The sequence below is a fragment of the Corvus hawaiiensis genome, chromosome 22, assembly GCF_020740725.1.
Source record: "Corvus hawaiiensis isolate bCorHaw1 chromosome 22, bCorHaw1.pri.cur, whole genome shotgun sequence".
In the NCBI taxonomy this organism is placed as follows: domain Eukaryota; kingdom Metazoa; phylum Chordata; class Aves; order Passeriformes; family Corvidae; genus Corvus; species Corvus hawaiiensis.
This window is the reverse complement of record NC_063234.1, coordinates 7,321,151-7,336,843: the sequence shown is the minus strand read 5'-3', so window position 1 is coordinate 7,336,843 and position 15,693 is coordinate 7,321,151. Positions and strand designations below refer to the sequence as shown.

General features: G+C 50.8%; 1 protein-coding gene across 1 annotated transcript in view; it reads right to left on the bottom strand.

Annotated features, from left to right (window-relative positions):
- Window positions 1-15,693, bottom strand: part of UBR4 (ubiquitin protein ligase E3 component n-recognin 4) — an 83,517-nt gene that overhangs the window by 11,265 nt on the left and 56,559 nt on the right. Inside the window, 19 exon segments of the mRNA XM_048326045.1 lie at window positions 441-614; window positions 921-1,111; window positions 2,216-2,335; window positions 4,250-4,357; window positions 4,722-4,849; window positions 5,233-5,320; window positions 7,531-7,611; window positions 7,742-7,939; window positions 8,813-8,934; window positions 9,345-9,518; window positions 10,428-10,509; window positions 11,206-11,347; window positions 11,866-11,975; window positions 12,448-12,605; window positions 13,088-13,217; window positions 13,883-14,010; window positions 14,178-14,262; window positions 14,624-14,714; window positions 14,990-15,333. Of these exon segments, the coding sequence (XP_048182002.1) occupies window positions 441-614; window positions 921-1,111; window positions 2,216-2,335; window positions 4,250-4,357; window positions 4,722-4,849; window positions 5,233-5,320; window positions 7,531-7,611; window positions 7,742-7,939; window positions 8,813-8,934; window positions 9,345-9,518; window positions 10,428-10,509; window positions 11,206-11,347; window positions 11,866-11,975; window positions 12,448-12,605; window positions 13,088-13,217; window positions 13,883-14,010; window positions 14,178-14,262; window positions 14,624-14,714; window positions 14,990-15,333 (2,654 nt within the window).

The following is a 15,693-nucleotide window of genomic DNA, read 5'->3' as shown; positions in this document are numbered from 1 at the left end:
GGCCAGTGTCCCAGCCAGCAGCACGGCTCCAGGCTGCAGGGAGGACTCCCTCCCCCGTGTCCCTCGTCAGCTAATTAATGAAGGGACAGCCACGCTCCCACTTCCATGCTGTGCACAGCCACGGTGCCAACTCTTAGCCTGGGGAATTTATGTCCATGAGCTGGCCACCAACAGCAAAAACTCTGTTGCCGTGCAACAGGAGGGGACAGGCAGGAAACACGAGGATGGTGATATCCAAGGAATCAGCTTGGATGGGTATCAAATGGGAGGATTTCAGGCTTTTTAGCTCATCCCTGTATGTGCACTGCCTCACCAGACCTCTGAATGCTCCTGAACGTGCACTTGTTCATGGATTTCTTGGGAGATTGTGGGGATGGAATGAGGAGGATGTCCAGGACAGTCACACACATTAACCACACACATTAAATAGTGACTCTTACTTCTTTGCACTGGGAATGTGCTTTTTCATGTAATCCAGGGCATTCTGTGTGATTCCCTTCTGCAGGATGAGATCTTTCAGCTGATGGCCGTTGCTGTTGTTCTTTATTCCTGCTGCTATTTTACAGAAGCAGTCTAAGAAAACTTTATCATCTCCACTGTGCTCCTCATCATACCTGAACAAAGAGAAGAAATGGTAACTCTGCCTGTAATTCTCATTTTCATTATCACTGCATGATGTACCTGCCCCAGCTCAGAGACTCAGAAAAGCCACTCAGGCCCCTGTCACCTCACAATACTCTCTAAGGACCTATTTCTCCAGCTAGAGCTCACATATTTCTTTCAAAAATGGCTTAGAAGTGAAAGAGGAAATGAAGCTGAAGCCTGGCATTACACTGGAGTAAGCACCAGTGAGGAAATAAAGCAGAGACGTGGCAGTACAGCTGATTTCAGGGGCTTTTAGCTGAACTGTGCCAACGTACTTGTCGAAGTTACAGTAGGGCTTGAACCGATCCACCAGGATCTGCATCTTCTCCATCTCCCCGAAGGACAGGTAGGGGATGATGCGCAGCAGCCCCTGCAGCACGCTCAGGTTGGAGCGCACGAAGGTGCTGTTGATCTGGTCCAGCAGCATCACCAGCTGGTCCTTGTCCCCCGTGAGGAGCAGGTTGCCCTGGGAAGGAAGAAGAGCAGGATTTACATTCAGGAATCAATCGACAAGAAAATCCTCACTCTGGTAGCTGGAGGACTACTCCAGTTGTGAAGGGATAGTTGCTGATAAAAATAAAACCCAGCCTCGTTCCCAAAGGTCTTGTGGGATGGTATTGATGCCTTAGGTTTTCACTTTTAGATTTTTCAAGCCCTGTACTGCCTGGTGTGTCACTCTGAAGTTGAAGTGTGGCCTGGTAGCTGCTGTTCTCTCACGCTGGTCAGACATAACAAAGCCTCTCTAGGTTTGCTCTTCAAGGACACCTCGATCGTCCCAGGCCCCAAAATGTGCAAACTAAAAGGCTCTGAAGAGGAGGGGCAGACTTGGGGTAATTACATCATTAACTGAAATTATAATTGGAGAATTAACCCTGACATGCAAATGGACCGAACTTATAAAAGTGTGAAGGACCCGTGGCCCAGGGTCCAACTTGGGTGTAGCCTTTGGACTGCCCAGGGTGTGCCTTTGAAGGCCCTTCAAATAAATCCCTCCTTTTATTCTCTTATTTTTGTCTAGCCTCTGCTTTCAGGTGGCCACCTCAAGGCATCAGTATCAACTCCTCTAGCTGACAGCTGCCTTATTCCACCTACTGTTAAAGCATTTTCCAGGCAAAAGTCTAATAATTCCAACCCAAAGCACACCAGATTCCTGTCCACCCACAGCTTCAAAAGATGAGTGAGAAACTCTTCTTGTTGTCAGTCTGGTTGAGATTCATTTTATTCTCAATTAGCTGGAAAATCAATCATGTTTTCAACACATACAAAAACACTCCAAAAAACAAGGCCAAGCTGTGTCTTTTCTTGTCTCTCCCTGGCCTGTGGCCCAAAGCAGGAAGGAAAGGATCCAAGCAGTGCCTAACAACCCTCACCCAACCGTGCAAGACCCATCCTAACAAAGCCTCGCAGTGCTTTTGCTTCAGGACCCTCCTTGAGCCCTTCCCCAAGACCTGCCAGAAGTGTAAGGAGGCTCAGACTCCATCAGCACCCCCCTGCAGCTCCTGGAGCTCAGCATCCCCGTGAGCAGGGATGTGCAGTCCTGAATCCCAGGCAACGGGCCCCGGGCACTCACCTTGTCCTCGCTCAGAGGCTCCGCGTTGGATTCATCCAGAATGATCTCCATGATGCTGAGCACCTGCTCGGCCACAGCTGCTCCCCCGCTGTCCTTGCTCTCCTGCTCAGCCACCAGAGCCTGCAAGACATGGGGGCACTCAGGGGAGCACCAGCAGCCACTGGTTTGAGTGGGAGCACTCAGGGGAGCACCAGCAGCCACTGGTTTGAGTGGGAGCACTCAGGGGAACACCAGCAGTCACTGGTTTGAGGCGGGAAGAGGCACTGGAACACCAGCAGTCATTGGTTTGAGTGGGAGCACTCAGGGGAACACCAGCAGTCACTGGTTTGAGTGGGAGCACTCAGGGGAACACCAGCAGTCACTGGTTTGAGTGGGAGCACTCAGGGGAACACCAGCAGTCACTGGTTTGAGGCGGGAAGAGGCACTGGAACACCAGCAGTCATTGGTTTGAGGCGGGAAGAGGCACTGGAACACCAGCAGGCACTGGTTTGAGGTGGGAGCAGGCACTGGAACACCAGCAGCCACTGGTTTGAGGTGGGAGCAGGCACTGGAACACCAGCAGGCACTGGTTTGAGGCGGGAAGAGGCACTGGAACACCAGCAGTCACTGGTTTGAGGCGGGAAGAGGCACTGGAACACCAGCAGTCACTGGTTTGAGGTGGGAGCAGGGACTGGAACACCAGCAGTCACTGGTTTGAGGTGGGAGCAGGCACTGGAACACCAGCAGCCACTGGTTTGAGGTGGGAGCAGGCACTGGAACACCAGCAGTCACTGGTTTGAGGCGGGAAGAGGCACTGGAACACCAGCAGTCACTGGTTTGAGGTGGGAGCAGGCACTGGAACACCAGCAGTCATTGATTTGAGTGGGAGCACTCAGGGGAACACCAGCAGTCACTGGTTTGAGGTGGGAAGAGGCACTGGAACACCAGTAGCCACTGGTTTGAGGCGGGAAGAGGCACTGGAACACCAGCAGGCACTGGTTTGAGGTGGGAGCAGGCACTGGAACACCAGCAGTCACTGGTTTGAGGTGGGAGCAGGCACTGGAACACCAGCAGTCACTGGTTTGAGGTGGGAGCAGGCACTGGAACACCAGCAGTCACTGGTTTGAGGTGGGAGCAGGCACTGGAACACCAGCAGGCACTGGTTTGAGGTGGGAAGAGGCACTGGAACACCAGCAGGCACTGGTTTGAGGTGGGAAGAGGCACTGGAACACCAGCAGGCACTGGTTTGAGGTGGGAGCACTCAGGGGAACACCAGCAGTCACTGGTTTGAGGTGGGAGCAGGCACTGGAACACCAGCAGTCACTGGTTTGAGGTGGGAGCAGGCACTGGAACACCAGCAGTCACTGGTTTGAGGTGGGAGCACTCAGGGGAACACCAGCAGTCACTGGTTTGAGGCGGGAAGAGGCACTGGAACACCAGTAGCCACTGGTTTGAGGTGGGAGCAGGCACTGGAACACCAGCAGTCACTGGTTTGAGGTGGGAGCAGGCACTGGAACACCAGCAGGCACTGGTTTGAGGTGGGAGCACTCAGGGGAACACCAGCAGTCACTGGTTTGAGGTGGGAGGAGGCACTGGAACACCAGCAGGCACTGGTTTGAGGTGGGAGCACTCAGGGGAACACCAGCAGTCACTGGTTTGAGGTGGGAGCAGGCACTGGAACACCAGCAGTCACTGGTTTGAGGTGGGAGCACTCAGGGGAACACCAGCAGTCACTGGTTTGAGGCGGGAAGAGGCACTGGAACACCAGTAGCCACTGGTTTGAGGTGGGAGGAGGCACTGGAACACCAGCAGTCACTGGTTTGAGGTGGGAGCACTCAGGGGAACACCAGCAGTCACTGGTTTGAGGTGGGAGCAGGCACTGGAACACCAGCAGTCACTGGTTTAGGGTGGGAACATCCAAGGGATCATTTGCATGCCAGCACAGCAACACTTCCCATCTCTCGTAGTTGCCACAAGGCAGCAGGGCAGCCAGAAGTGGCTTAAATTCATGGGAATCATGGAAAAAACACTTCTGGAAGCCGAGGCTGTCCTTACCAAGTTGAGAGTCCCCAGCATGACATTCAGAGTGTTCATCTCTGGCTTGACCAGCTGCTGCCGGTTTATTTTCACCTTCACGCAGTAACTGAAGAGTTTTAGCAGCACCTACAAAAAACACAGACAAGGGATCTCTGTGGTACCTGCACAACGAGGGGAGGATTTTGCTGAAACTAAAAGCACCCAGTAATACACCTGATTACACTTCTGGGGTACAGTTCAGCCCAGATTTTTACATCTGTATATACATCTTAGCACAGCTTTGCTTTTCACGTAAGGCCAAGGCAGGAAACGCTAGAGAGAGACAGGATTTAGTCTTACCAACTCCTCAGCTTCTACACACGTCAAATTCTGTAAGGAATTGTTAACCAAGAGGAATGGGAGAGCTCAAAGGAGATTGTCTAAACCTCATGGATGTCTGTGGCATTTTGCACCCTGTAACTCCTGACCCCAGAGCCAAAGGGAGACTCACGGTTAAGAGGTGCCGGCCCTGCTTGAAGTCCTTGATCCCAGTCAGTCTGTTGAGCATGCACTCCAGGCCCCCACAGGGGGCCATCACTCCTGCCATCTTATACACTTCTTCCTCATCCTCCTCCTCATCTGCAGGACAGACACGGGTGGTGAGGACAGGAGCAGCCACAGGGACACGCTCGCGCAGTGGAAGCAGAAATGGGGCGTAGAGCAGCACGCATTTACCAGCAATTCAAGTCACTTCAGTTGTATGGAATTCAAAAAGAATTAAGAGCAGGAAGATGAAGAAGGGCTGGGCAGAATGGTCCCCGTGCCATGCAAGTGCTCACATTTGAAGCACAGCTTTAAAGCGCTGTTAAAATCCTCCTTCACTCGAGGTGAAGCAGGTAAATGCAGCAAAAGCAACGTCAATCAACTTTAAGCTCACTGCTGTGAGGATAATAATGTCATTGCTCTGCAGCAAACCTCAGATTTCAAATCTAATCCCAGCTTTCAGAAGACAAATGCATTACCAGTGGTGGAGTCGAGGGACTCGATGAATTCCTCCGTTGCATCTCCCAGTAACCCCCGCATGCGGTAAATGATCCTCATGGGCTCCCCCTGCAAGAGCAGAGCTTTTCATTAATTGTATCTCTGGGCACTCATGCACAAGCCTGGTTCTGGTTTCAGGGTGTGCAGACACTGCAGCCCCAGCTCTCCCTCGTGCTGTTTCACTCGAGGATGGTAACACAGGGAAATCTTTCACTCCCTCATTCTCCCCTTCCTGAGATGAATTAAAAACAACAGTAGAGCCACCTGCAAAAACATCAATAACTCATCCCTAGGTCTGTCCAGCTTTTCTTGGCACTGCCAATTAATTGACAGACTGGTAATGAACAGTCTCTTCCTCCTCACATCTCCTCCAGGTTTCCTTCAGCACCAGTGAAAGGTTTAGCCAAGGAAAACGGGTTCATCTGCAAAGGAACACCTGCTTTCCATGGCAACCTTTCCTCAGAGAGTATGGCACAGCATACCTGGGAAATACAGGGAGCAGGCACAGCCCAGGAAATGAAGCAGGACAGGCTAATTGGACAAATGCTTTCAAACAGATAAAATCTGCAGTGATGGCAAAGGGAGGAGGAGTAAAAAGGCAATTTAATGAGCTTTCAGTAAGACAGTACCTCACTGAAATGATGCAGCCAAAAAAGCCGTGCTTTTACCCTGAGAAAGGGACAGTTTTCCAGATGCATTTCCAGCTGGAAATACTGACAGCATATCACAAAACTTTCCATTTTTAATCCATAGGTCTGAATAAAAAGCAGAAAAGAAAAATCCCAGATTTGGGAGCAGGAGACCTTGCAAGAGAAAACCTGTCAAGGATCGTGCTAAGCCTAATGTGGAATAAGCAGTGCTTAATGTCACTGCAAATACATAAGCACAGGGAAAGCCCCGGGGGGAAGATCTGCTCAAAGGCCACGCTGGCGACCAGCAATTAACACCACAGGGGCCCTGGTAAAACGGCAGATGAACAAAAAAAGCCACTGAGAGACAAGGGAAACAAAAAGGGGCCTGAGGTTGCGTTTCTTGTGCGCCTGTCGCTCCCAGGGAACGGGCGGCTCCAGGAGGTGCTCACAAAGGAAGACAGATGAAAGCTGTTCATCCACAGGAATGCTGAGCAAACTCTGCCTTTCACCATCAGAGCTGCTGCCTGGGAGAGCTGCACGTCAGCTCCAGCCTGGCATCCCACGGGAACAGCTCCTCGCTGCTCCCAGGGGCAGCACGGGGATCATTCCCACCAGAGACTGGATCAGAATTCAAATCAGAACTCACGGATTAACACCAGCACCTCACTTCCCTTTCCAGGTTGGTACCTCGCTAAAAAATTATCCCTCTCACAAGGTTTGGGCTCGATTTTGCAGTACTGAAGACTTTGTTACTGAAATAAAGCATTAATGAGACCCATTTTATCTTCATTCACTGCTAACTGGCACTTTGTTTGAATTCTTCCCACAAATGATTTCAGGAAACAGGTTTCAAAGGTGATTTGAGGCCAGGAGGAAATGAAGAATGACCAAGAAATGCTGGGCAAATCAGTCTTGTTGTATGATCTCAAGTGCCTCTAAAAACCTATTTGTAGTGGGCAAGATTGAGCCTGATGGCCTCACTGGGAGTTTATTTTAGTGGCTACGAGGAAAGAAGGGAAGAGCTCGGTCTGGACCACATCCACCTCTGGAACAAGCTCAGCATGACATGGGGGACTGGACCCTTAAGACTGTTGGGTCCATTTCTTCATGTGAAAAACACTCAACAAATACTATGAAAAGCAAACTGGGAGGATGAATCTGCCAAGTGCCTGAGATGCTGACGAAAAACACGAGAGCAGAAGTGCAAATATGGAGAACCATTGGATGTTCTGTGCATAAATAACTTGGGTTCGTCCCCGAAGCGCAGACTGATGAGCAATCTGGTGTCCCTGTGTGTACACACACATGGAACTGCCGTGTGCAGATGGAGTGTGAAATGTGCTCTGAAAGGCAGCGCCAACGTTCAGCTCTCCCCAAGGGAACACAGGGAGTTTGTTCCTCAGGAAGAGTCACACGTGGCACAGGACACAGCTCACCTGGGGCAGTGCTCTGCAATCACTCACGTTGCAGGGCTGTGCACAATCTGTCCTAACAGAGCACCAAAAGGTGCTGAGCAGTTACACCCAGTAAATTACATGCCAGGAAATAAATCCCGACTCGTGTGATTTTGATTTTTTCCCCTTTTTTTTTTGTTGGTACGAAGGACGGGTGCTCTGTGCTGTTAACATGTACAAAGGTAACACACACCTCGTTTGTGGGACACCACACCTTCTTGTAGACCTCAGCCACAGGCAGATCCAGACTGATGATCTTGTTGTTCACCAGAAGCTGAAAGGGAGAGAAGAACAAGTCAAGAACAAGCTCAGGTTGTTGCATCACCACCCCAGCAACCACCAGCTGCCCAAAACCGGCATCCCACAGGTCTGTGCAAGAAATCCCCACCTCAAGAAATTCTCACCTCCATCCCGCTGTCGTCCTCCAGCAGAGCCACCAGGTCACAGTCCTGACAGATCTTGTTCTTGATGTCCCTCATGAGAGGCCCGATGCCAGGCTCGTTACTGCTGTAGGGATTCCCTGGCATCCTGCCCTGCAGGAAGTCTTCCTGCTGGGGATCTTTCTCCAGAGTGACAAAGAACTCGGTGACTTCATTCTCTTCCTAAAGATTAGCAGCAGAGACAGAGTGAATAAGTTTTTCCCTAACCATGCTCCCATTCCTGCATTTTTATGGCAGGACGTCCCTAAACCTTCACTCCTTTCCCCACTGGAGCATCTGCTCTGCACGCCACACTCAGAGGATCTCCAGGATCATTCAGCAACCAAATCCTCAGGGAACTTGGAACAGCAACCTCCCAAATGGGATACACTGGGATACACTGGGATAGAGCTCTGCACTGGCTAATGGCAAACCATGGCTGCAGACACTGCTGTTCCTGGGGAAAAGGAACCAGATCTAGGGTAGCTAGAGGTGGCTGGTGGTGACTGTCCCGCTCTATCATGAGACCCCACCTGGAGCACTGCACACAGTTCTGTGCCTCCTCAACAAAAAAAGGACATGAAACTGTTGGAGCAAGTGCAGAGAAGGCCATAGAGTTGCTCAGGGGACTGGGAAGAGATGAGAATGTTCAGCCTGGAGAACGGAAGGCTGTGTGGAGACCTCAGAGCACCTCCCATGGTCTGAAGGGGCTCCAGGGAAGCCAGAGAGGGACTGTTCATCAGGAACTGGTGTGACAGGACAAGGGGGAATGGGTTTAAGCTGGAAGAGGGGAAATTTAGGTCAGATATTGGGAAGAAATTCCTCCCTATGAGGGTGAAGCCCTGGCACAGGGTGCCCAGAGCAGCTGTGGCTGTCTCATCCCTGGAAGTGTCCAAGGCCAGGTTGGATGGGGCTCGGAGCAGCCTGGGATAGTGGAAGGTGTCCCTGCCATGGCAGGGGGTGGCACTGGACAATCTTTAAGTCCCTTCCCAAAGCACTCCCTGGCTCTGTTTAGGCAGTGTGACTCTCCTGGTGGTGCAGCCCTGCCCCACTCACAGGGTAGATGATGCTGCAGAGCCTCTCGAAGATGAACACTGGGGTCCGGTAGTCGTCGAGGCTGTAACGCTTGGCGGTCTCTATGCACACTGCCATGAACGCCTTGGTCTCAGACTCTGTGCCTGCCAACAAAAGGGAGCATTAAAATGGACACTGGAGTCAATTTTATAGATTCCACTTGAACTCAGCACACACAATAAATCCTCCTGCAGTCAGCCCCACGCTTTGGTGCTCTCTTCTTTTGCGAATCCCCTCGGTGAAAGATGAAAGGGATTTATTGGTAGGGTTACTAGGAAAACCTCTGCATGGCTGGGCTGCAGTAAAACAGCCCCATAAACAGGAGGAGGCTGAGATTCCTGGAAATAAGAGGAGACTAGAAATGCTATTCAACTTTTCTGTGCCAACAGGAAATACTGAAGCCATGAACCCCCCTGACTACAGCAGTCATTTAGAAAAGTTCTTTGCGTGGCTGTTCTGCTTTTTCATCTTGGTTGATCCAAAGGCTGGATTTCTGGAACACAGGTGGTTTTACCTGTTGTCATGTCCTCCAGCATCTCCAGCAGCATGTCCTGGGTCTCATCAATCAGCTTTGTCCTCTGCACCACCAGCTTCCTCAAGCACAGGTACCCGTTGAGCACCGTGCCCACCAGCCGGCTCTTGAAGTGCCTTTTGATGGACTCCACCTCCACGAAGGAAGAGAGAAGACCTAGAAAGCCACCAAAATTCAGCAGGCGGGAGAGAATTGGATTTCTAGATTTCATAGCAGCAAACAGGGCACAGTATCATAAAGACGGCTTGTTCCAACTCCCATCAGGCTGTGGTTTAAAGCTCACTCCTGTGAACTGAGTGGTTGGAGGCAAAAGCCTCGGCCTGTCTTGTAAACTGTAACATATGGAAGAATAGTTTGGGAATGAGAAAAGGGCCCAAGGAGTGTCCTAAGTGCTTGATACAAAATTCTGCACTCTTTGGCATTTTTCTGTTGCAAGCTGCTCCAAAAGCAGATGATTGCTCCTCTTGTAACACCTCTAATCCCTCTGACGATGTGAAATGACTTATCAGTGACATCACCAAACTGGTCACTCCAACAATAAAGTAAAGAATCAGCAAACACAAGGATCCTTTCCCATGACACACTGATCAACATGCTGCCACTTGCAAGAAGCCAGGCTTTGTGAATTCACCCACTAATGTCTGAAGAATGTGAAAAAGGATACAAAAAACAATGACCTAGTTCTTGAGGTATTTCCATTTCCAACAAATTTTTGTAAAAGGGTATACACCCTAGAAGATGAAATAAAGCTCCCATGGAACAGGGAGGTAGGAGCAACAGGTAGGAATAAAGCAGCAGGGTTTACAGTGCTGCCAGGGACTGTACTATGTAATAAAGTGAAATGATGAAGCTTGCCTGATGTGTTACCACAGTTCAGCTAAAAACTCTTACTAACCATAGGAAATACGGAAAAATCCATTTAGAGATTAAGTGCTAAATCGATGGCAAAAATCCAGTGCTGATAATGGCAACACAGCTGAATGACATCTCTCTGAAATTCTGCCACAGGCTGTCAGAGAACAATGAGCACCCCAGCTGCAACCCTGCTGCAGGACTATTGAGTACCTGTGAGACTCTTCAGGGCATATCCCTGCTGCAAATCTGTGCTGAGTGTCGCTTCCTCCAAGGCGAGCAAACGAGCTATTTCCTGAAAATAATGAACAAGCCTGTCAGGCCAAGACCCTGCAAGGCCAGTAATGATCAGTGTCTAACACAGGGTGCAAAGGAACTCGGCCCAGAAACTGAGCCAGGCACAGAGAAAGCACAATTGCACCAGCAGGGAGGGAAGGGGGAAAGGAGAGGAAAACTGCCACAAATATCCCGCTCATTTTCTCCCTGCACCTTCCTGCCACCACTGCTCGGCTCTAGTGGCCCTCCAGGAGGACTCAAGGCCACCACTGATATGGAGAGTGTCACCTGCCTGTTTGGAGTGCAGCAGGGATCCCCACAGAGGACTCCTACCACTCTGAACACTGCAAACTCAGTGTGCTGCCTCTCCAACAGGCTGCAATTCCCACTCCAGCCATGGCAGCACGCCTGATCCTTCCCTGTCCCTCAGGGCTCTCAGAGTCCAGTCTGGGAGCTGGACAACAGCTTCCAGCTCTGAGCTGGTGCCAAGGCAGTGCAGCAATGTTTATAACCCCAGAGCACTTAATTAAAGTGCTGAGGAATTCTCCAGCTGGGGCTAAAACCCCCGTGGCCTCCCTCTGCTCAGAGGTAACAGCACTGGAGTGTGAACTTGAGAACCCTGGCAGGGTCAGCCACAGGGCACTGAACAAAGGGATGGAATTTCAAAGGGAAAAATGCCAAGCTAGCAGGTCATTTCCTGCACACAAATCCACACCTTAGTGATGAGGCTGCCAATATAGGGCAGAACCCCTCTGGCTGCCAGGTAGACCTTCCAGTGGGCAGGTTTGATGAGTTTCTGATACAGGGCCAGGTACTCAGCAGCACATTCACCAGCAATGCTCAGCTCATCCAGGTAGCTGTGAAAGAGAAACACAAGCTGACAACCCCTTCACAGCAACAAAAGGCATTCCAGCTTAAGGACACCGTGGAAAGAAAGAAAAAGCCTCCAGAAATCTATCCTGCCTGTGGTCCTTGCTAACAGCATCACTGATATTCATTACTCCCTGGTTAAATTTGTATTTGTCCCAAAAAGGAGTTGACTGTGCTGTCAGCATGAGCTGGGCTAAGTTATGTCCCAGGAGTTGGAAGAGATTTCACCCTATTATTTTGCTGTTGAAGAGGCAGGGGAAATGTTGGCCACACAGCTGAACACCAGATCCTTACTTCTGGAAAAAGCACAGACTGCAACAGCTCATTGCCAGGCAGCAAACCCCAAGTCTCCCTAAATCTATACCCTCCCAGCTAATTAAAAATCCAGCTCAAAAAGACCCTGAACTGGAGGTATGCAAGGGAGAGGTGTGACAAAAGCTGCAAGAAGGGAGAGGTTCTGATCCAAATACTCGTGGAGCTGTCAGGTGTGGCAGCACAGGAATACCTGGTGAGGAGATCGAGGACCTGCTGTTTCCTGCTGGGGATGGTGGCCAGGGCCTCTACGATGGTGCAGGCAGCCTGCCTGGCAGCCTGGGTGGCAGGAGTGAACAGCACCTGGGGCGGGGGCAGGAAAAGCCAGGTCAGACTGATGGGCACAGATGAACTTGTGACAGCTCACAAAAAGGCTGGGGCTGTTGGGTGAGCTGGTGGCAGCGTTTCTTGCTCTCCCAGCACTCGGTTCTGTGACAATTCCTGCTTTGCTCAGCACCAGAGTGTCTGAAGAGTGCATGGCGTGGGTGACCTGCTGATCCACACACACGAGGGCAAAGCTTTGGTCCGTGACCCTCAGAGGTGCAGCTCATCAGGCAGGCAGGAGCACCATGGCAATGAGAGGTTCAGAGTTCAGGAACACACAGACTCCCAGAGAAATGTTTGATGCAGCATTTCTAGGGGAACACAGCTGCAAACCTGACTTGGAACTAGAGGCAGCGAGTCCCAGCCTCCCCAAACACCCCTGCACAGGAACTGCAGCAAGCCAGCCACACTCTGTGACTGAACTCTGCCCCGGGGCTCTCCCCACCTTTACCTGTCGCAGCCAATTGTTGTGTCCCAGCTTGAGATCCAGAGGACAAGTTCTCTTCCCACGGCGACTCATGAACTGCTTCCACTTCCAGACATATTTTTCTGACAAGTAGAGCTGGTGAAGCTCAGCTTTGCTGGGAGTTTTCCCGTTGGCATCTGCACCTGCAATATTGAGCAGAGCCCAAGAGAACTGTCACAGTCATGAACTGCAAACTGCCAGAGCGTTTTTGTCTTCTCACTGGAACTCGCCAAACTTCAGCTGGGAAGCTCAGTGCCTCCCATCTCCTCCTGCTGTCATTTTAACTCCTGTGTGGAGTCATGCTCAATTCCAAGCCTCATTCGATTCCCAGAGCCTCTCTCAAGGAATTCCATCAGCTTTCCAGCTGGCTGGTATCAATTTAAACAAGCAATAAGTTTCATTGTTTACAATGCCCTGATTCTCTTCATGCATTTTCTGCTTAGGGTTTGAGCAACACAGCCTGGAAAAGTCAGTGCTACAAGTCTAAGGACTAAATGTGAGGATGGTATCAGATGTCACGGGACAGAAGCCAACACCACTCCACAGAAGCGTATTCCACATTAAAGCTGGGGGGACACACACGTTCCTGCAGAGAACTGCAGCAGGTCACAGGCACAGGGGTTACCTCTGGCAGGGAGGCACTTTTTCCAAGCTTCGTACGATGCTTTGGGGTCCCTCTTGAGCCACAGCTGAGCTTGTGCATGGATTTCGTTGCTGTAAGGCTTCACAGTGGTGAGAGCATCCATGGGCACATCCTAGCAAATGAAAAAAGCTCTGTGATTCTTCAGAAAGCCACAGTCTGCTCCCAAAGAGCAACTCCTGAGGTGAATCGCTGGGGCTGGGCCATGCAGCTCTCGGACAGCAGCAGGGTAATACAGTGTCTGTTAACGGTGAACTAAGAGAGAGTAAACCCATCTCTGACATCCACCTGTGATTATCAGACAGGCAGATCAAAGCAGAATACCTTCTCTCCTGCAAATCTAATCCTAAATTAAAATCAATAGCAGTCAATCAATATATTTTTATGAGAACTGTAGCTCTGTATTTAAAAATCTGAGTCAGAAGCACTTGATTCTATTAAATTAGGTACTTGATTCTACAAAGCTGCTGAAAGCACCAAAAGCCTGCCCAAAATAACCAAGCTGCAGCTTTGAAGCAGCTCTTTCCCCGTGCCTCAGATCTGAGGGGGAAAAAGCAAAGCCTGAACAGCAATGGTCAAAGTCACCAAAACCCAGTGAAAAATAGAAAGCAGCCACCTGTAATTTGCAGTGTGTACAGAGCGGTGTCACGGGGCTTGTGCTTCCCCAGGAACAGTGACCAGGAAAAGCAAGTCCTGGCTTCCTCACAAACTAATTCATCACTGTGTGCCAGACTTCAATCAGCAAATTCTCAGTGTTTTGCTCAGCCTCTAAGGCAGTACCTTGTTTTTCTTGCTGGTTGGAGCAGGTGGCTTGATGAGCTTCTGGAGGATGCGCAGGCACATGAGGGTGATGTTTTCAACAACCACCGGAGTCTTGATGTTCACTGCCATCAGGAAGAGGCTGAGAGCTGAAAGACAGACAGGGATGCTCATTATCCTGTGAGAGCTGCAGACAGGACACACCTCCACAGCTCTACACAGCACATGAAATGGGTTTAGAGGTAGAAATCTCCCTGTATTTCCTGGCCCTGGGCACAGCAGTGGGAAATGAAGCTTTGCCCGGTTCTGAGCTCACCGCAGCGCAGCCGGAGCTCCCAGCAGCTGTCCTCCTTGGAGATGGAGTCTGTCAGCAGCAGCATTTCGTACTGGAGGCTGCTCGCCTGCAACACAGATGGTGTCCGAGGTGTTGGGGGTGCCCCACGCCTTCCTGCCTTCTCATCTTTAATAAACTCAGGTTCCAAACACATGGAGTTAAATTGATTTAATGCCATGCACACTTGGGGTGACTGATAACCTGCTGGAGAGGTACAACCACAGGCAAGGCAGGGAACTGCCTGAGGAAACTTCAGCATGTATCTGTACACAACATTTTGTGCTTTACTCTGACATTTACCTCATTTCCTATCAAGTCTCAATTTTTTTCTTACAAACAGACCATAAGAGAGAAGATGCAATGATTAGAATACACCAGCAGTGCAGAGGGGCAGAACAAAGAAAGAGGAAAACACTGGAATGTCTCACCAAGTCTGGATTTGCCCAGTGTCCCTTCAGAGCCGCAGAAACCTTCCCAATGATCAAGTCATTCATCTGCTGTGTGGCCTCTGGATTGTCCCTGATTCCAGGAGGAAAAAGAGAACACTGTTACGCTCTGCTTGTACCACATGCCAAAAGCTCCTGGGAGTTCAGCTTCGCTGATAACAAATGCACACGGGGTAGGAGCTGGAGGTTACACTCTGCTGCCTAAGATACACCCATGGCAGGGGTGGAACTGGGCGGCCTCTGAGGTCTCTTCCAGCCCAGAGCACTCTGTGGTTCTGAGGCAGCTCCTCCTGTGAGGCTTTTCCTTCCCGAAGGATGGGGAAGGGAAGTGCCCGGCGCAGCTCTCACCTGGTCAGCAGGCACATGAGCTGCCGCACCTCCTCGCGCATGGCAGCCGCGCCCCGGCGCAGGTTGTAGTCGAAGAGCTCGCGGATGAGGCCCTGGGCCACCAGGATGTGCCGGATGGCCCCGTTGGTGGCCAGGGCCCGCAGCAGGGTGATGCAGTGCTCGGTGACGGCCGAGGCGCAGCCGTAGCACTTGGTGGATGAGGTGTGGCCGCAGCCCAGCACGGAGAGCGCGCGGTACTGGCTGGCCGTGAACGTGGGCTGCGCCGAGCTGCGCGAGGACTTGGTGGCCGCCTCGCGCTGCTGCAGGTCGTACTCCAGCAGCTCCTTCCGGGAGGCAAACACTTTCTGGGAACACAGACAGGGAATTCTGAGCCGGCACATGATGCCAGTCCCAGGCACAGGTTATTTTCACTGCGTATTTTGTGGACAAACATTTTTAACCAAGTGTTTTCAAACTTGAAATCCTTCATGGCAACGGCAGACTTGGGAAATCCATTAGGAGTATCAGCCTAACTCCCAGTTATCTGCTCTGCTGTTTACACTACATGCAATGTAACACTGAAAATGTGACAAATCCATGGTATTATTTACTGTTAATACTGGCAGAGAAAGTCAGAGTAATTTATTCTATACAGAAAGAGCTAAATATATTTAATATGCTTAAATATCACAGCCAAAAGGACATTCATCATGTAGCAGGTTTTT